Here is a 21698-nt window from a genome sequence, read left to right as displayed (position 1 = left end):
CATCAACTGCAAGATGCTATCCTATCAATATGGGCCAACATTTCTAAAGAATGCTTTCAGCACCTTGTTGAATCAATGCCACGTAGAATTAAGGCAGTTCTGAAGGAGAAAGTGGGTCAAACACAGTATTAGTATGGTGTTCCTAATAATCCTTTAGGTGAGTGTATATACATGACAGTATCTCAGTCTCTTTTGAAAAACTCTAAAAGACAGTCACTAATGTTTCTCTGCTTCAAATAATCTTTTAAAACAAGTTTCTGCAGAAATGTTATTTCATCTCTACATCTATTTTATTGCCAGTGGGAACTCAACTGATAAAAATGTGTGAATCTTTGTAAAAGAAATTACTTTGTACTTTTCATTTCAGCAGGCATGAATGAAAAAGCCGTCTATTTGAAGTAAAAGCAGATCTGCAAACGAAATAACTGAAAAGCAGAGATTCTGAGTGATTTTCATATTTTTATTTGAATGATATTCTTAAACAGTGATGGCTACATTGACATGTATCACAAAATAAAATGGCAGGCAGACACTAAAAGGCATTCTTCAAGAAATTGCATGTTATTTAAAATGATTTAAACAATTTCACAAGTACAATTACTCTCATTTAAACGTACATACACATATTACATGCTGAACAGGAAAGCTAAATCATTTACTTGCACGTTGTTCTGATCATACTTCATACAATCACATACAAACATATGATTAAGTGAGAATGTTACACAGGTAGTGAAGTCACTTTTGGATGAAGGGAACAAACTTTCATTTTAAGATTAAATGGGTACATCTCACAAAATCTGTCAAGAACAGTTCCAGGTCCTATTTCATAACAAAATCACCAGAAAAAATTATACGAACGTTATTAATTCAACAAAAGTTTACTTCAAATAAATACCCTTAGGTCACTTTGCACAACAAAACATAAGATGATAGCATTTACTTTACTTTTAAAGCCACAATATGTAAGATTATTTGTAAAAAAAACAATTGCACTGCCACAGTATGATATATTTCATGGAGTTTTGTACCTACATCATCTCAAAAGTTTGCTTGAAATATCAAGATTAGACAAATAAAATATGAATTCTTATTCTTTTGCCTGAGCTATTAATGAAATTGAAATATAAGTGTATCTGGTTGGGGGGCAGTGTCCCCCCTGCGCCCCCTAAACTCCACCTATGATTAATTTATTACCTTATCCATGAACACGCTTAGCAAATAAACATCTCTGGATGATAAAAACAACATCTCCCATCGTTCCATTCTCCTTCATGACGTCATTAAGCTTGGCCTTTGTTACTGTGAAAAAGCGACCTCTTGTGGTGAAAATCCTACATATTGTTGCTTTAATTGCTTATTTAAAAAATAAAATACTATTATACGGAAAATCACTTATCACAATGATAAGAATGAAAGAGGGTGGGTGTATGTGTCACAATAAACAAAAATACTGGTCCCCAAAATCTGTTTATTTATGTAAAATATAATTATTCTTTATGTAACGGCTTAATAAGTTGAATTTGTTCTGGCCTTTTTTCAAATCCACCATCTGAAGTTCCTGCTTCAACTTCACATGTGGCCTGACCGGGAAGGTTTAACCTCTACAACACATCTTGACCGAATAACAGCACTTCAATGTCTCATAGATATTCACTGGAATATTCTTAAAATATGATGCATAACTGATTCAAAGAAAAAAATACTATTAGGACCATAAAAATACATGCTTATAATACCACTCACAAAGACCTGATAACATTTTGTAATATTTTAGTCATCATTTTTTGTTCTTTAGATTTTATCGCTTTCTAATCTATCAGTTGTAATTGCTAATGGGTCAATAAATAAAGCCGGACCTTTCTAACCAAGCACCAAGATACTCCACCCAGTTAGTCGTATTGACAAGACTGACAATCATGCACAGCTAATTTAACCTTTGCTCAACCAGCAAGTGAACTTCTACTAGCGACAAGATTAACCGCAATGTTTTGTCGACTGTTCGGTCATGTTCGCCCGTAGTGGAATCTCATTGGTCAAAAATCAAGTTGCATAACTGTATAGTAAACATCAACTATATTTTAATTGGCTGATTTTGTCGCATACTACTGCATTCACACAACAAATTACATGACTGTGCCTGGTTTTGTCAACTTCTTAAACCAATTCTTCATTTTAGGTGATGAGAAACCCTTCTCTGCTTTCTGCGTCACCAAATTTATGCATGTATCCCACTATTACAAAACCCACCAAAAAAATATAATTAAAAAATAAATTAAAGTTGCACGCCCTGCACCTGACATAAACACGCATTAGTTATAATGTAACTGGTTATTCAACCAGAACGACAAACAAATAGTCTCCAGATCCTTTAATTTGTGTACAAATTCTGCACGACCAAGTTGGCAACACTTGTAGGTGTTCAGTGCTTTCAGCAGCGATTCGCATGGACCGTTCTCAAGTCTTTGTTCCTCATTTGACCTTCTCTGATACTGGCCTATTTACTCTCACAATAAATATTCATACAAGCATAAATATTACATGGCAGTCAAGTCTCAGGCACCTCCGAGTGTGATTTGAAGCGTTTCGGAGCACAGCAAAGCATAAAGCTCTTTGTTCTACAGCGTTTTACTCTTCATCATCACTTCTAGACGTCAGTCACTAGTTATATCACTACTAATGATCCTAATTGTAGCATAATAAGAGACTTTATTCATCGGTTTGTGTTTAGATCAAATAAAGCTAGCTGAGATTTTGTTTTTAGCCTATACTGGCTATGTGAAATTATATAATTAAGTTCCTGTACAGAGTAAAACCTTGCCAAAATGCATGAATTTAATCATGTTTAAAAAAAATAAATTGGCACATCATATTTACTCAAATAATAACACCATTTACTCCACCTCAAGTCATTCAAAACGTACCCGTTATCAATGAATTAAATATCAACATTATGTAAACAATCTTTAAGTGCGAGAGCAAGATGACAAAATATTCAGTTGTTTGGTCTTCGTATAACAATCCCTTTAATATTTAATATACCTTAGATATTCCTAAATGTAACATTGTTAAATACTAAATAATTTGATTCAATGCTCAAAACCTATGGACAAACTATTATAAAGCTGAAGAAAGCGACAGGGACTTTGATATGTTTACTATATGTTGACCTACAGAGTGTACAAACACATAAGCATAGATGTCTGTCAAACACATTATTATGAAATTCTGTGCATATACAGTGGAAATATTGCGAGGTTGAAAAACTGTACACATTTTCGTGCATGTTCTTGTTGGCATTGGATGTCTTATAGAGTGATATAATGTATTTGACCTGTATCATACTCACTCACACATAGACATGTAAACACTTTCCTGGACGTAATATTCGTGAGAACGTTTGGCTACCAAAGATGAGTCTCTCGAATCTCTGAGATAATGTTGCTGGCTTTCTTGAGCGCCTAAAATGAGACAGAATGGCAGGTCAAATAGTGTGTTTCGGCACAATACTCAAACAAAATATCAATTTATTATACATCACATGCATGTAGGTTTGCCACGCATCGTGTAAAATATAGGATTGTGTTATAATCACAAATTTTTTTTATTTATTTATTCGTGTTCATGGAGATGTTTTTTTTTGCGTCATTAAGCACGAATGTCTTTTTCGTGTCACCCAGCACAAATTTCTATAAATAGTTTATCGTGCCCCTAGCACCACTTTCTTTTTTGTATTGTTTACTCATTTTTTCCCCTATTTTTTTACCATTGTTGCGTAGGGTTAGGGTTAGAACGACTTTTCTGTTACAGACATCCTTAACCCAAACCCCAACTCTAACCCCAAACCCAACCAAAAATAGTTTGGAAGAAAAACTTGTAGAAACCACTACATTAAATTACATCCTAATCAAAACCCCAATCTAACCTCAAACCCAAGCGACAATGATTTAAAAATAAAAAATATTTTTCCAGTTCCACCGGTCTGATCGCGTCCAGTTTGCCCCGGTCTGATCGCGTCCCGGTTCCCCCAGACCGAATGCATCCCGGTTCCCCCATCTAATCACGTCCTGGTTCCCCCTGACAGAACGCGTCCCGTTCCCCCATCTGATCATGTCCTGGTTCCCCCTGACCCAGGTTATCGCAACCAGGTTCCCCCAGTCTGATCGCGTCTAGGTTTCTCTTGCCTGATCTCGTCCAGTTTGCCCCAGTCTGATCGCGTCCCGGTTCCCCATGACTGAACGTGTCCCTGTTCTCCCATCTGTTTGCGTCCCGGTTCCCCCTGATCAAACGTGTCCCTGTTCCCCTGGTGTGATTGCACCCCGGTTCCCCCAGTCTGATCGCGTTCAAGTTTCCCCGGTCTGATCTCATCCAGTTTTTCCCTGTCTGATCGCATCCCGGTTCCCCCTGACCAAACATGTACCTGTTCCCCCATCTGATCGCATCCCTGTTGCCCCTAATCGAACGTGTCCCTGTTCCCCCGGTCTGATTGCATCCCAGTTCCCATGTCTGATCGCATCCCAGTTTCCCCTGTCTGATCACATTAAAGTTTCCCTGGTCTGACCTCGTCCAGTTTGCCCCGGTCTGATCGTGTCCCAGTTCCCCCTGATTGAACATGTCCGTTCCCCCATCTGATCACGTCCCGGTTCCCCCAGTCTGATCGCGTCCAAGTTTCCCCAGTCTGATCTCGTTCAGTCTGCCCCTGTCTGATCATGTTACGGTTCCCCCTGACTGAACATGTCCCTGTTCCCTCATCTGATCGTGTCCCAGTTCCCCTTGATCGAACGTGTCCCTGTTCCCCCAGTCTGATCGCATCGCGTTTCCCACATCTGATTGCGTCCAAACTTTCCCCAGTCTGACCTTGTCCAGTTTGCCCCTGTCTGATCATGTCCCGGTTCCCCCTGACTGAATGTGTCCCTGTTCCCCCAGTCTGATCCCGTCCAGGTTCCTCCGGTCTGATCGCGTCCAGGTTCCTCCGATCGCGTCCAAGTTCCCCCGATTTAAACGCGTCCAGGTACCCCAGGTCTGATTGCATCCTGGTTCCCCTGATCTGATAGCGTTCCGTAGGTCGCACACAGTGGATAACTCCAGGTGCTTCAGTTTTCTAGTCCACTACAGTGATTGTGAACGTGAATAAACGGAGGGGGAGAGCAACCTGAATCGCCAAAAATTGGGTGTGTGGTGTGCTGATTTTGGTGAATAAGTCCAAGGCTACTTTTCAGGCTGTAACTAAACTTAAATGACTACAGGTGAAGGCAGCATCTTTTAAGTTTGTGATAAACATTGGATCTACTTCGACGTAGGAAATATAAGGGTTTATTACAGTGTAGTAATGGTGTCCCATTTCTTAGGAAAATATTTTTAACCCTTCCCCTTTCCACTCTGTTTTAAGGGGCAAGGAAAAGGGGTGAGGGGTAGCCATAGGGGTACAAAACAGAATTGGAATTGGGCCAAATTAATGGGCTTTCTTGGGAGAGAACCAGTGTCCCGCTAACTTCCAGGTTAGCCTACAAAATACATCATCCCTGTGGCACTCTATTTGGTGGCCAATTTGTGAGAAGTGCAGTTGTTTGGCAACAAAAAGGAAATTTCTTCAAACTTTTATTTCAGACATAAGCAAACGTACCTCCAGCATCTGTGCAACCTCCGTGCGCTGTTGGGCTGTTTCCTGAGACTCGATGAGGAGTTCCTGGAGCAGAGGCTGTTTGTAGAGTTGTCCAACCAGCTCACTTTGCAAATGTTCTTTCACAAAATTCACCAGGAAATGCATCACAGTCTTTGGCACGCTACATACGGAAGAAAAAAGTCAAATGTAAAATGTCTCCCATCCACCCAATGTATTTGTCTCTTACACATACATGCACCATAAAGCTGACCTGTCCTGAATGCTCTTCCGTACAATCAGGAAGTAGCACTTGATGAGTCTCTGAATGACCTCACAGTCCCTCTGCTCGCGGGAGGTCAGTTTGCGAGACACTGGCACAGCCTATAGAAACATTGTCAAAAGCCTTTAGGTCTTTTACGTTTTTTTCCAAATGTCCTGGCTTTTTTGCTTACTGTGGTAATAAGTTAGCATTGATTTACCGTGTCCAACAGGTTAATGGCTTTGCTTGGGCTTCCGAACCCGGACACAGGGCCTTTCTCTTCCAAAGGAACCTTGTCGTTTTTCCTTTGCTTCCCTGCATCCCCAGTCTCCACCTGTAAAAGAGAGATTATTACAAACCACATTTGGATTGGGAGAAATGGAGTAAAAGTAGAGTTTCAGTACCTGCTGGCTGTTGACGGATGCAGAGACCTGTGCAGCATCTGTGAAATCGGGATGTTTGGTGTTTATATACGCCAACTCAATCGCAACCAGATTATGAACCTGGAAGAAGATAATTTCAAAGTGTTTTCGAGCTTAGTGTTTTGTGTTACATAAAGGTAATGTATAAATATGGGCATGGGGAAGGTGATGTATAGCCTATAAACCATGACGGGATGAACATGAAAATTATACTACTTAGTACACAACTACTTGATACATAAAACTAGCACAGATATGAAGGAAATCAGCTACATTAACCGGTTTCATAGTGGGTTTGTAAATATACTGAATGTACATTTTTAAATATAAAATGAGTATGTCATGTTATTCGTTTGTTTATTTAGGCCTGGAGAAAACAAACTGCATCAGAAAAGAACAGCAAAAGTATAAAGCTGCTGAAAATAAAATGATTTATTATTTATAAAATGATTCATGATTTAGTACTGTATATATATTTCATAAGCTTCTTTTTGATTATGTGAATACTGCCTATACTAGAAATGTATTTACTGTAAAGCTGCTTCACTACAATGCAAAATTGTGAGAAGCACTAGAGAAATAAATTTGAATTGTATTTCTGGGATACAATTTATTTTCTGGGATTTGGGGATCACCTGCCAGAAAATACAACGTTGTTTTTTTGAGTTAAAGATTTGTATAAGCATAATCAGTATGAAATCTGATTGAGGTAAGAATGGAGAACAAACTTATATCGGAACTAGGGCTGTCAAAAGAGTAATGAGAATAATCGTATACAAAATAAAAGTTTGTGTTTGCATAATTTATTTGTGTGTGTATTGGGTGTAATTATTATTATGTATAAATTTAAAGGGGACATTTCACAAAACTTTTTTAAGATGTCAAATACATTTTTGGTGTCCCCAGAGAACGTATGTGAAGTTTTAGCTCAAAATAACATATAGATAATTTATTATAGCATGTTAAAATCGACACTTTGTAGGTGTGCGCAAAAACATGCCGTTTTTGGGTGTGTCCTTTAAAATACAAATGAGCTGATCTCGGCATTGAATGGCAGTGCCGTGTTTGGATAGTGCAGATTAAGGGGCAGTATTATCCCCTTATGACATCACAAAGGGAGACAAATTTCAATTACCTATTTTCTCACATGTTTGCAGAGAATGGTTTAACAAAACTAAGTTACTAGGTTGATCTTTTTCACATTTTCTAGGTTAACAAAAGCACTGGGGACCCAATTATAGCACTTATACATGAAAGTCAGATTTCCCCTTACAGGAATATTCCATTTTCTTAAAAGAAAAATCCAGATAATTTACTCACCACCATGTCATCCAAAATGTTGATGTCTTTCTTTGTTCAGTCGAAAAGAAATTATGTTTTTTGAGGAAAACATTGCAGGATTTTTCTTATTTTAATGGACTTTAATAGAGCCCAACATTTAATACTTAACTCAACACTTAACAGTTTTTTTCAAAGGACTATAAACGATCCCAAACGAGGCATGAGGGTCTAGCGAAACGATTGTCATTTTTGACAATAAAAATAACAAATATACACTTTTAAAGGACAACTTCTCGTCTAGATCCGGTCCAGCGCGACCTAACGTAAATGCGTAGTGACGTAGAGAGGTCACGTGTTACATATATAAAACGCACATTTGCGGACCATTGTAAACAATAAACTGACACAAAGACATTAATTAGTATCAGCTGACATACAACAACGTAGGAATGGTCCTCTTTCTCAACACTTGTAAACACTGGGGCGGAGTTTCACGTTCGTCCTCTGTGACCTCTTGACGTCATGACGTATTGCGTAGGGTCACGACCGGATCTTGAGGAAAAGTTGTGGTTTAAAAGTGTATATTTGTTATTTTTCTTGTCAAAAATGAAAATCCTATTGCTAGATAAGACCCTTATGCCTCGTTTTGGATCATTTATAGTCCTTTGAAACTCCGTTGAAAAAAACTGTTAAGTGTTGAGTTAAGTGTTAATTGTTGGTGTCCATTAAAGTCCATTAAAATGAGAAAAATCCTGCAATGTTTTCCTCAAAAAACATAATTTCTTCTCGACTGAACAAAGAAAGACATCAACATTTTGGATGACATGGTGGTGAGTAAATTATCTGGATTTTTCTTTTAAGAAAATGGAATATTCCTTTAAAGAAAAATGTTATGCATATATTTAAATAAATAAATATATGCATCTAAATATATGCAAATACTTTCAAATGTTTCTTAAAATATATACATGAATGTGTATGTATACGTATACAAAATAATTAATTACACACAGTGCACACACATATATTATGTAAAACAAACTTTTATTGTGTGTGTGATTAATCGCTATTAATCTTTTAGTAACCCTAATCGAAACACAAATTAATTTACAAAAGAAACACAAACCACAGACCATTTTGTTTGTTTCCATGTGTCACTGCAAATGAAACTTAAGCAAATATCGCAAAATTACTGGAAGGCTTGTGGTGCATTTTTAACACTTTTTCTGCTGAGTTCAGTGTGAAAGAAATAGCTCAACATTCAGAAATTTAAAATTGAGTGCTGCTGCTGGAAGCAAAAACCTGCCACAATGGGCAAATATTTCACATTTTGTCCCTTAAAAATAACTATATAATACACTAATATACCAGGACTATTTAACAGATACATTTTGTTATATTTCAAATCTATGATAACATTACCTGTTGATAGTCTCAATCTATCTAGTCATGCTTATAAACAAGTCAGTGCTCTCACCATCTCATTGGTAATTGGCAGGCGTTTTCTGAGCAAACCGGTCACCACCTCTACTATTGAATCATGCAGTTTGGGGAACCGCAAAAGCTCCTTCGGACATAAACAAACACACATACATACATACAGTTAGTCATCTATTATTTAAAAGGTCATTTACACTGTCCGTGTGAAAGACTGCTCACTGTTACCTATCTGCATAATATTCAATCAACTGTAAGAAGATTATGAGAATCACTGTTCATCGTGTTGCCTCTGGGTCACTTTTTGACATCAAATTTATGTATATAATATATAAGTAAACAGGAAAAATATCTCATAACACAAACGTACACAGTGTAGGCAGCAGGTAAGAAGAGATAAGACCTGGACGAGGTGCTGAATTTTAATGTAGCTTCTGTTGACCCTGTGTGTGTGTGTGTGTCTGTGTGTATACATGTGCGTGTGTGTACATCACACAGCTTCTCGCAAAAATCAACATGCTGTTGACACCAAAACCATACACTGTATGTTTCAGTAGAAATTACAATGTTATTGCAGCTGGGTTGCCGGTAATTTACCGTAGATTTAAATTTGTTATTTACTGGCAATAGTTTGTCCAGAGTTAAATAAATTTGAAATATTAACAACTCTTTATCTTTACAGAATAAAACTATAAAATAACTTTTTGTCCCTCTCTGCTAATATAGTTTATCAATATGGCGGAACGACATGGATGCCTCCTTGGACTTACCCGTTCAATGTTAGTAAAGAGAAGAAATTCTAAGCTTATAAAGAAAAGTCAGATCACTGGCAGAGGTCATTTGACACAAACGAGGACATATTTATGAATAAAGACATTGATTTTGATTAATAAAACACTTAAAATCCTACTTACAGTCCCTTTAAATAAATAGGTGTGATTTTAATGTGTGTGGTTCACCTGTGTGCTGTAAGCAGAGCAGTGCTGAATGATCCTCTGCAGTTCTTCATGTACGAGCTCCACACAGCGCATGCTGGGTTCCTCCAATCTCTTGATCTGCTTCTTCACCAGCAGCTCAAAACTCACCTCAGGAACAAACAGAGCCGGACGAGGGCCCTACATGCACAAAAACAAAACAATACATTTATATTCTAATCTAGATTAGCATGAATAACCAACTGGGAAATGTTACAAAACTAGACGTTCCAGCGTTTAATTCAGTTTATAAATGGGAACAAGAGCATGATATAATACTGTTCATCCAATTCGAATACACAGTATGTGGCCTTGTCTATAAAATCCATGCTTAAGTATCCTAATCTTATTATTAAATTTGAAGCATCAACGTTGGATTTTATGCTAATTTTCCAGCTCCCCTAGAGTTAAACATTTGATTTTTACCGTTTTGGAATCCATTCAGCCGATCTCCGGGTCTGGCGCTAGCACTTTTAGCATAGCTTAGCATAATCCATTGAATCTGATTAGACCATTAACATTGCGCTAAAAATAACCAAAGAGTTTTGATATTTTTCCTATTTAAAACTTGACTCTTCTGTAGTTACATCGTATACTAAGTCCGACGGAAAATTAAAAGTTGTGATTTTCTAGGCAGATATGGCTAAGAACTATACTCTCATTCTGGCGTAATAATCAAGGACTTTGCTGGTGTAACATGGCTGCGGGAGGCGTAGTGATATCACACACTGCCTGAAAATAGTCCCCTTGGTTACTTTCAATAGCAGGGGACTATTTTTGAAATTTCGAATAAAAATCCCTTAATTCGCAAGTTGAGGTGGTTTTGACTTTTGCGGAAAAGAGTAAATGCAAATAATGGGAGATGGAAATTGGCATTTGCCGAATAAATTCTGACGTATCGAACATTAAACCCACATGACTGACTGTCTAGCTGATTCCTCTGTCATTGTCTTTACCATATATGGGACTCAACATCGTGTTAATCCCGGTGCCTTCGTCAGAAACACCTCAGCTGTGTATATATTAGTTAATACCATTGAAGATAAATGATTTGCGCAAGTAGTGTGCCTCGCAAGCAAATTTAGCATAAAATTATCGTCCTGTGGTGTGGACGCTAATCTAGTTATTGTTATAGTTAAATATATTTATATATAAAATATATATTTATAAGTAAATAAATATATAGTTAACTTTAAAGTTATCGTTTTTCACCATTTGGGAGTTCAGAATTTTTTAGGCGGGCCTAAAACGAGGCCTTTTGTTATGCTGCGTTTACACCAGCCGCGGTAGAGGCGGCAAGCGTGGGTGATTTACATGTTCAATGCAAAGACGCGATTACACGCAGATTATTATCCTGCAGCGCGGAACGTGCCGTGGCGAATTGAGCGTTGCCACGGGAAGCGCGCGAGTTAAAAAACCTGAACTTCGGCGGATTTCCGCACCGCGTTAACCAATCAGGACCTTGCTGTGGTAGTGACGTGATTACAGGAAGCAAGCGGAGTGGTGGAGTCTCCGCGGAGTCGCAGAAGCCCCTCCAATGATGCGGATTTCCGCTTGAATTTCTCGAATGACTAGAATTTTTCACGCACTGATGAAGAGAGTGAACTCAAAAGTTCGAGCGGCTAAATGATAGAGGCGGCAAGCGTGGGTGATTTACATGTTCAATGCAAAGACGCGATTACACGCGGATTATTATCCTGCAGCGCGGAACGTGCCGCGGCGAATTGAGCGTTGCCACGGGAAGCGCGCAAGTTGAAAAATCTGAACTTCGTCGGATTTCCGTGCCGCGTTAACCAATCAGGACCTTGCTGTGGTAGTGACGTGATTACAGGAAGCAAGCGGAGTGGTGGAGTCTCCGCGGAGTCGCAGAAGCCCCTCCAATGATGCGGATTTCCGCTTGAATTTCTCGAATGACTAGAATTTTTCACGCACTGATGAAGAGAGTGAACTCAAAAGTTCGAGCGGCTAAATGATAGAGGCGGCAAGCGTGGGTGATTTACATGTTCAATGCAAAGACGCGATTACACGCGGATTATTATCCTGCAGCGCGGAACGTGCCGCGGCGAATTGAGCGTTGCCACGGGAAGCGCGCAAGTTGAAAAATCTGAACTTCGTCGGATTTCCGCGCCGCGTTAACCAATCAGGACCTTGCTGTGGTAGTGACGTGATTACAGGAAGCAAGGGGAGTGGTGGAGTCTCCGCGGAGTCGCAGAAGCCCCTCCAATGATGCGGATTTCCGCTTGAATTTCTCGAATGACTAGAATTTCACGCGCTGATGAAGCGAGTGAACTCAAATGTTCAAGCATCCAACTATGTGCGAATAGCACGTTTTTGCCGCCCCTACTGCGGGGGGTTTATTAGGGGGGACATTAGGGGTCAACACAATCACGAGAATCCATTCAGGTTGTAGCGGTATAAGAAAGTAGAGTGTGACAACAGTGGGCGTGGCTTCAGTGCCAACAGCGGACACGCCCACACTGCTTGAGAGCAGAGAATGCTGCCTATTTTTCCAAGATTTTGATAACTTACTTTATTTACTCATCGTTTTTTCATCATTTAAATTTGCTTGGGTGGTTAATAACACATTTTTTGTGGTGTAAAAAACTCCAAACACATTTAATATCTGACTTTAAAGGCACAGTCCATTTAAAAATCATTCCCAGGTCTTTTCAAACCTGTATTCTTTTACTTTTGTTGAAGAAATTTCATTAGAAAAAAACATCATATTCCTTTTAAGAAAATAAAATTTCTAAGTTTGTCAAGCTCTTAAAAGAACAAAAACCCCAATTATAACAGTACTTTATGTAACTTTTCACTATATTCAAAGTCTTCTAAAATCCTATTATTGCTTTGTGAGAGGTACAGACTGAAATTTAAGTACGGCTCCAGTGAGCTGTTAAATTGACAACAATTTCATACATTACATTGAGTCTCATAAACTAACAGCATATAGTATGAGCTGGAAACAACATTGGGATGAGTAAATAATTACCAAACACTCATTTTCAAAGAACTAACCTTTCAAAGAAGTGTGCAAAAAAGTTCACAAGGACCAGTGCGTTTTTTATGCACACACATCCATATAGTAAATACCCAAATGCGTCATACCGTGGCGTTTCGAATAGCTGTAAGAATATCTAGTTCGTTGAGACCGCCCAGAGGATCGATGGACTGCAGGGTTCTTCCGAACGTCTCGTGAAATATGTAACAGATACGAGCTCCTCCACACCTACCATAAACAAATGCAAACACAGTTAGTGAATCCTCTAAAGCTCACATTCAAAATCTCACTATATTGTTAAGCTATACATGCGCGTTCAAACATTCACACAGCCCTAGAGTCATATCTGAGCAAGAAAACGTCAATATGTAGCACTTAATTAATCGATAGCTGCTGTAGGACAAACCAGATAGAGCTAAACAAGATTTTAGCCAGTAGTGCATGGAGCGTGAAGAGTAAGAAGTTAGACAGACTTCAGGATTATCTGTCATATTCAGCGAGCCAGACAAAGTAAACACATTGATATCTGTCATGAGCTTGGGTGTGAAAATGACAGCCTGAGAAGCTTTAGAAAGCCCAGAAGAAAGGTTGCAGCTGGAGGATTACATTTGAGGTAATGAAAACACATCGGACTCTGCAAAAAGATGGTAACTTTTAAGCACATCCGGTTAAAGTCCCAATATATATCACATTCAAAAGTGGTAAATGCTTTCTCGAAACTGTAATTTGATTTAATTGAGGATAAAAAGTAACATTCACTAGATAACCAGTTTACACCAAGAATGACCAGAAAGAAATGAATTATAGACTTCATGAAAGGTTAACTCATATCATGAGTGAAATTAAAAACATGATTGTTGATATTCATAGTCTTGCACAGACTTGAATACTTTAAAGCTGCCTGATATAGACTTGATGTACTGTATCAGGAATCTTTTGTGGTATTGTGACTATTATTAGGAGTGTGACGGGACACTTACTCCATGAGACACGAAACTGGGTGCATGAGAACGAGATGAGATTTTTACACTTTTTAAGAAATCCTCAATGATAAAATATATGAATGGAAAATAATCTTTTATTCACCTGAAATCACATCATTTTGAAATGTTTTAACCAATCTAGTACTGTCACTGAAAATCAGGGCTTGACATTAACACCCGCCAATTGCGGGTAGATTTCGTATGTGACGGGTAAGACTTTGGCAGGTTGAATATAAAGTTTTAATTGTAGTTTTCTTAAAAGTTACGTGAAATTATAAACAAAGCGTAATGCGACATTGGGAAACTACAACTCCCATGAGCACTCCCAGCGCAACATACTGAGACCGTTTGTTGAAACGCCCGCAGGCGATCAGTGGAGGCTCGCATTGCGGACCAAAGCACCAGTTTTATTTACCAGAGAGAGCGCGAGAGCTGATGGATTTGCGAATGCACGGGACGCATACACAAACACTTTGGGAAAGATAAAACAATTGCATGGAAGTGATTGATGGGATTTAAAGTGCGTGCACACTCTCTGACCAAGAGCGGAGAGAAATTCATAGCGCATACCTGAATGCAAACATCCCAGTTTTGTCCGAAAGAAAACCCGCCAGCGGAGAGGTTCGCGCTTCATTTTAATGTAGGCTACTTTGTGCAACAATAATGCCCTCTCAATATTTGTCAGTAAAAGTCTTAAATCACTTTTAATAGAAAACATGATCAAGCTTATAAAATACAATCTGCATGACAGTAAAATTCATCTACAATTTTTGACAGAATTTGCTGCTGTTGTTAATAAATATTTAAAGTGTTTGTCTAGGGTTTTTGTGTTTATCTTTCAGTTAATCATCTACACCCCTGCTCCACTTTTAAAATATTCATTAAATCAAAGTCAATCTGCATCTAATCTAGCTAAATCGAGTAAAAGTACTCAAATGTAAGTCGTTTAAGGATGCCCAAGTCATGTTTAATCATATAAATGTATTTTAACAGCAACAAAATTTTGGCCAGTGAAATTGCTGGGTGGCTAGTTTCTGCCCTGCGGACAATTGTTTTGGTAATTGAATTTTTTGGTATTCAAAATAGACCAAAGTGAGCAATGACCAAATAACATAGAATAATGATGAAGCAATAATAACTGGTTTAAAACACAAGTAAACACATGGTTTTATTCAGCAAAACATTAAAATATATGTAGTAAAAAACAAAATTCTGTATTATATCAAATGCATGGAGAGACAACCAACGGCGATTGTAATTTTACTTTTATTTTACATTACTACGTATTTTTACATGCCAAAAGTACTTTTTAACTTCACTTAAAAGTTGCCAAAGAATTAATTGATACAATATTTTACACTGTTCTCTGATATCTACATAGAAGGTTTGTGGCTTTATTAAGTGCAAAAATGATCTAGAAACGGCTTTACATGTCCATTTAAAACCCTAGGGTTTGTCTCTAGAATGAAATGGGCTATTATTGCCTTATTTGAAAGGGTCATGAATAATAATGTTTAGCTCTGCCCTGATTGGCTGTTTGACAGAGAGGCTAATTTCAGTTACTCTGTGTGTGTGTAAACAGACCTTATGTTTGAGTCTGTATCAGATGAAGATACAGATTTTGAGGAATAATCAATTGTTCAGAGATTGGCAATGGCCATTTCTGAGTGTAAGTTTAGGGCTTACTTGAAATAATCAACCAGGTTAACAGAATCCTGGGTTATCCTAGTCTCAGATGACACGCCCACAGAATGTTGGCTAAATGTCTGATGTGTATTGCACACTTAACTGAAAATCCTTAAGGAATGTTGAAGTCGTCTTCTGATTTGTTGAAATAAACCAGATTTCTAGGAGACGCAAGTGTCACGATTATTTTCGGTTCCGCTGAGAAACAAAGCTCTGAAGTACGATCGAGGAAGAGAAGCGTGGGTAATAATGAGCAGTTATCATGATCAGCTAAATATTGCATTTTCAAAATTATGCGAAGTTCACAGCATAGACTCTCTAAAAGACTTGCAGGAGTTTTGCTTGAAGCAGTTAGTGGAGTCAAAAAGATTGCAGCTGGCGTTTGGTTCTCCCGAATTGCTTGTAGGTGTCAAACAGATGTTTACTGGGAGCGTCTCATTGGTGTGGCAGTTGATGAAGTGCACACCGTTGTTCTATGGTGAGTAATGATGTTTATTTAGATGCTATTTGGTTGCGGCTGGTTATATCAATGACTGACTTGTTGCCAGCCGGTTCGTCATTGCGGGGACATTTCCACACTCCGAAACGTGACGCTAGACGAAACAATCTGTAATTGGTTGTTTGACATGTGGGTCAAATGGTCTCGTCAGCAGACATTGGCCAAAAAAAAAAAAAAAGAAAAACACTGTCATTGCAGGGTCTGGCTACATAAGACTAGGGTTATCCTAAACCTTACCCTAACCTGGCAAAAGCAGAAAGTTAACCCCAAGTTAAAGGGACCCTTCACCGATTTGCATTAAGCTTTGTATCGTTAGAACCCAGTCATGTTTTCTAATGGTCGTCCATCATTTCCTCAGTTTCCCCTGAGATGGGAGAAATACAGATTTCAGTGTTGAACTTCCTTCTTTCAATGATGTAAAAATCATCATTTTGCGTCATTGAAAGAAGGAACTGCTGTATCTTTGTCAAGGGTGAAAGATTACAGACACTCATTCCTCATTTTTCCAAGGTGGGGGCTATCGCTACACTAGTGTTAATTTTGTCACCTATTTTTAATTTAGTCTTAGTCTTAGTCTTGTGCATATCATTTTTTGTTAGTCAAGTTTTAGTCGACTAAAAGTTTCCTCATTTTAGTTTAGTTTTAGTCAAAAGACAACTCAAGGTATCTTAGTCAAGTTTTAGTTGACTAAAAGTCTCGTCATTTTAGTCTAGTTTTAGTCAACTAAAAGTCTTGTTATTTTAGTCTACCGTAAAACTTCAAATAATAGCCGAGTCCCAAATAGACGCCTGTCTTTTTTAGACGCCTGGTGTGACGACAGGTTTGGGTAAATAAACGCCTGTCTCAAATAAAGGCCTGGTCTGTTTTTGAGTTTCGGGCTGTATTTAATCTTCTAAAACCCGTCAGATCGTCTGTTTAAGCCAGTTCTATGGTGCAGATTGCACACGCTAAAGTTTTGCTTACCGGTAGATGTCACATGACAGACGCAGTTATTCCGTTACTCATCACTATGAAAACACAACAAGGTTCGTCGTCAGGTTTGAAGTGATGATGACAGTAGCGAAGTGGCAATCGGGAGGGTCAGGATTTTTCCGCCACACTTTGTATTTCTCACGCGGAAACACTATTTATCATATTTAATATGCTGCAGCGCCCAAAATGTATCTGACCGCACTGCTCTCTCTATCAAGCCGTCTCCCCTGGAGTTCTAGTCGAGCGAGCCCATCAAAAAAAAAAGAAAGAGGCTACACAATAGCCAATCAGAAAATAGCACTGTTGTATCTGGGTAAGATTTCACGCAACAACCAATAAAAAAGCATATCCTCATTTGCTTTATTTATGCTGCCAATAATTTAAGACTGTTATACTTACACAAACTAATTTGTTAAACACATTCAAATTATAAATAAAACGTAATATGTGGTAATCCCCTGCTGTCATGCTGGAACAATTAAATTAAAAGTAGGGCTGTGACGGTTAGGATATTTTCTCACCGCGGTGAAGCATAAAAAAAATCATGCGGTTATGCGGTTAACCGCACAACAGTAACCCCCAAAGCCCAAAAGCACAACCCCCCACCCCCGCAAAGCATCGGAAACGTCTTCTTATTTATTATTAAAACAACAAATTATATTAGCAATAACAACATAAAATAATATTTATTTCCATAGGTATAATATATATATATATATAGCAATACATATATATTTTTATATATAATATATATAATAATTATATAATTTTTTGTCACCGTTTATAACCCATTTTGTACAATACATTTCATACAATAGCAACCTGAAAAAAACTAGAAAGAACATGCCGAGCTTAACATTGTTTCTTGTAAGCAAAACCTTGATTCCAATTTCTTAAGACATTTTTAGAGTGTTTTTCGGGGAAAACTCCGTGCATATAACGCACTCCTCCAAACGCAACGGGTTGAACGTTAAATAATTTATTGCACAATAAAATGGGTTACAAACAATGACAAAAACTGTTCCATAATTCATATTAAACTCAAAAGAAACGAAAATAAATACTATTTCATGTTACTATAGTTAATATGTTTAATTATAATTTTTCAAAGCAGATACGAAACGAAATAACGTATTGCATCATCCCGTAAATAACTGCGCAAAACTTATGGATACTCCAATCAATGCTTTAAATTACTGCTGTCCATTTACATAATCAAGAAGATAATAAAACTTTTTTGATCCCGAGCTGGAGAAATTAGTTTACAGCATTAACGGGTCACGCGGTCAGTAAGCCCTCACCTGCCTGACTGCTGTGCTGTCCCTTTGGTACTTTGCTCCTCTCGCAAAAGTCTTGGAGATTTCCAACTGTCGTTGCTGGGCTGAAGTTTTATGCTTTACTAAAGGTATGTTTGGTGCTCCCAAGTCCGACAAACGCCACATGATAGTTAATCATCACAAGATGTGATTTTAGATTGTGGCATTTCCTCGCTACGAATGGGTTGGATAGTCAGACATATAGGTCTACAGCCGACCGCGCTAGCCTTCATAACTATAGTTGGCATGTAGTTTTAAATAATTATGCTATTATTATCAGTACCAACGCGCATTTCGTGCTGCCCGGTGACCTTCTTGCACCTGAATAATGTAATGCGCGTGGCTGTGAGATTTCCTTGCACTTGAGATTTTGTTATTCGCGCAGTGAGTGAGTTGGTACAGTTCCATGGCATGCAATAAATATCAGAGCACCTGGGCATGACGCGCTTAAATTAATGGCTTCATGTTTAAGAAGATTGCGCCCGTGACAGTAGGCTATTGTGTGTATTTAAGTACTGAAACTAAGTAATTAAATAACAATTATAAGACATGCGCACATAATAAACCCCTATATATGTTTAATGCACCGTCCCTCCCCCTTGTGCGGAGAGCAGTTTTTTCTCTAGAACCCTTGAACACAGGATGGAAGACAGTAAATTATGATTAACAATGACTTTTGTGTATAGTTCATATCATACACCATATGACTTCTGTAACTTTCACCAGCAAAATAAAGAAAATATAAAAAAGTGCGGTGATGACGATGATGAACTCAGCACCGCGGTTGGCATCTCATTACTGCGGTGATGCGGTGACGCGGTTATCGTCACAGCCCTAATTAAAAGCCTGTCTCTTATAGACGCCTGTCTCTTTTAGACGCCTGGTGTGACAATAGGTTTGGGAAAATAAAAGCCCGGGCTATTTGAAGTTTTACGGTAATTTTAGTCAAAAGAAGACTTAATATATCTTAGTCAAGTTTTAGTTAAAACATTTTTGTCTTTTTAAAAAGAAATTATTTCTGAGATTATTTCTGATAACCATTTTAGTCAAATAGGGTTACACACATCTCAAATATTGGTTACACTTGTTGAATGATTTTTGTTGAATGCAACTTTGTTAATGGCGGTGACCTATCTCTATTGCGTGTAAATTGCTTCACCATTCATTCAGTGATGGGCGATAGGAAAGCACCCAGACAGCGATCAGTTACTAATAATAAGCTTTTGTCCTCACAATATACTGTACATTCAGAATACTTGAATAATATAAGGTATAGATTATCAACAATGTTGGTAAATAGCGAATGTGGATCAGAAAGACAAGCCGTCTAAGTTACTGAAGACAACAGGTACACGAGAATACGACACAAAAAATTCAACACAATGCTGAAAAAATGCTAAACTTTTTAGCTGTTTGTGAAATATTAATCATAATGTGTGTGGGCTCATTTTACACACGAGACTCTTACTGACCTGATCGCGTATGCCTTTTCCATAGTAGAATCGCGCTGCGTGTGCGTGCAATTGTTGAAAAACCATATGAAAATTACAAAAATCCGATGGAAACATATCAATATTTCTCATATGTAATACGTTTGTAGACTAACTGCTAATGGATGTTACATTGTGAACACTTAGCATGGAGATTTCAGCAGCGCGAGCTTGTCTGGAGTTATGACAGACGCGCGCAGTTTCATAATAAGAGCACGCAGTCTTTTTATGAATGAATTCACATTTAAATATGACCTCATTGCATAAAATGAAGAGAGATTTTATCTTAGTTTTTATTTTATCCAAAACATTTTAGTCTCGTCTTTTTTCGTCAACAAAAATGCATGTTAATTTAGTCTTAGTCAGCGTTTTTGAATATGTGTGTAGTCTCGTCATCGTTTCGTCTTAGTCATGGAAAAAAAGGTCGTTGACGAACATATTTCGTCTCGTCTCGTCTGACGAAATTAACACTACGCTACACACGCTACAGACCTATTACAGAGCCACAATACAGCAAAGAGCTGAGGCAGATGGAGGAACAGAAGCCTGAGAAGTAGGCCGGAGCCTGGGCATCGGCTGGGTATCAGATCAGGATATGGATGTTTATTGATGAATGGTCCCGGGCAAGAGAGGTATTTGTCGGGCGTTTGGGAGTGTTTATTTCACAAAGCCAGCGTGTCTGTGGAGTATACGTATTGTGCGGTAGACGCGTATGTGTGGAGGATGCTGCATTTTCTTCTTTGGGAATAAACATGTTTGGCCAAGCACTCTCAAATAGGGCCCTATAAAATCAGTTTTATTTTTTCCCAAATTCCGTTTTATTTTTTTCCAAATTCCGTTTTGTCCATTTTAATTTTTGCAAATTCCGTTTTATCCGTTTTAATTTTTGGAAAAAAAAATTTTTTACCCTTTACTGTTATTTTAGTCACAAAAAGAGTGTGAAACTCTAATATAATATAATTTAAACACAAAACTTTGTTTTTCCCGTGCCGCTGGACGTAATGGTTTAGCTATTTAACTCTTTCCCCCCATTGACAAGTTATTTCATCAATTAAGAGAAAACGCTTCCCTGCCAATGACGAGTTTTTAACGACTATCCATTTTTACGCTATTATCCACTAGGTGGATAGGCTGAATCTGATCTCTAACAAAAGTCCTTCACAAAAATGCAATTATCTTAGCTTTTTGCTCAAATTTTTTTATTTTTGAAGAAACCTACCCATATTTGAGAGGTGATAAAAAAGAACAAATTAAGTTATAATCAAATGTTTGTTTGTTTTTTGAAAGCAGAGGGTCTGTTCTTTCATTTCATATATTTGTATGTTTATATATTTAAAGAAGAACATTTTCTAGAAGGCATTACACTTTGTGAAAATCATAAAAAATGCCGGCGCTGGCTGGCAACTTTTTAAAAAACACTGGTTGGGAAAGAGTTACAATAAAGCTACATTCGGGTCCAAAAAGTGTTAGATCGATAGTGAAAATAAAGAGTTTCGTTGCAAAACGAGATAATTTTTCAGAAATCTTGTTTTTTGGTTGTGCATTCCAATTAATATCAATTAAACTGCAGTTGGTTTGTTTTGATTTAAACCTTCATAACTTAAAAAATACAGCTAAGTAGCACCATAAAACAAAATAAGAACATGATAACATAATAATAAACATGTTTTGACAAAATGTTAAAAAAGGAGTTAACTCGTTTTGCAATGCAACTCTTTAAATGCTTCTTGTTTTAAATTTATGACAGAATTTGTTTCTTTACTATTAATCATTATA

The 21698-nt window shown here is 37.8% G+C and overlaps 1 protein-coding gene across 2 annotated transcripts in view; it reads right to left on the bottom strand.

Moving 5' to 3' along the window:
• Positions 1 to 469: 469 nt before the first annotated feature.
• LOC135729823 (dynamin-1-like protein) overlaps positions 470 to 21698 on the bottom strand; it is a 37251-nt gene continuing 16022 nt past the window's right edge. For both annotated transcript variants that reach the window (XM_065247690.1, XM_065247691.1), the window contains 8 exons: positions 13084 to 13204; positions 9961 to 10116; positions 9042 to 9131; positions 6266 to 6364; positions 6082 to 6195; positions 5874 to 5983; positions 5624 to 5783; positions 470 to 3461 (listed from right to left, as the gene is read on the bottom strand). In XM_065247690.1, the coding sequence (XP_065103762.1) occupies positions 3405 to 3461; positions 5624 to 5783; positions 5874 to 5983; positions 6082 to 6195; positions 6266 to 6364; positions 9042 to 9131; positions 9961 to 10116; positions 13084 to 13204 (907 nt within the window). In that variant the 3' untranslated portion in view covers positions 470 to 3404. The remainder of the gene's footprint in view (positions 3462 to 5623; positions 5784 to 5873; positions 5984 to 6081; positions 6196 to 6265; positions 6365 to 9041; positions 9132 to 9960; positions 10117 to 13083; positions 13205 to 21698) is intronic.

This window comes from Paramisgurnus dabryanus, chromosome 11 (assembly GCF_030506205.2).
Source record: "Paramisgurnus dabryanus chromosome 11, PD_genome_1.1, whole genome shotgun sequence".
Lineage (NCBI taxonomy): Eukaryota > Metazoa > Chordata > Actinopteri > Cypriniformes > Cobitidae > Paramisgurnus > Paramisgurnus dabryanus.
The sequence above is the reverse complement of the archived record's forward strand: the minus strand, read 5'-3'. Positions and strand labels throughout refer to the sequence as shown.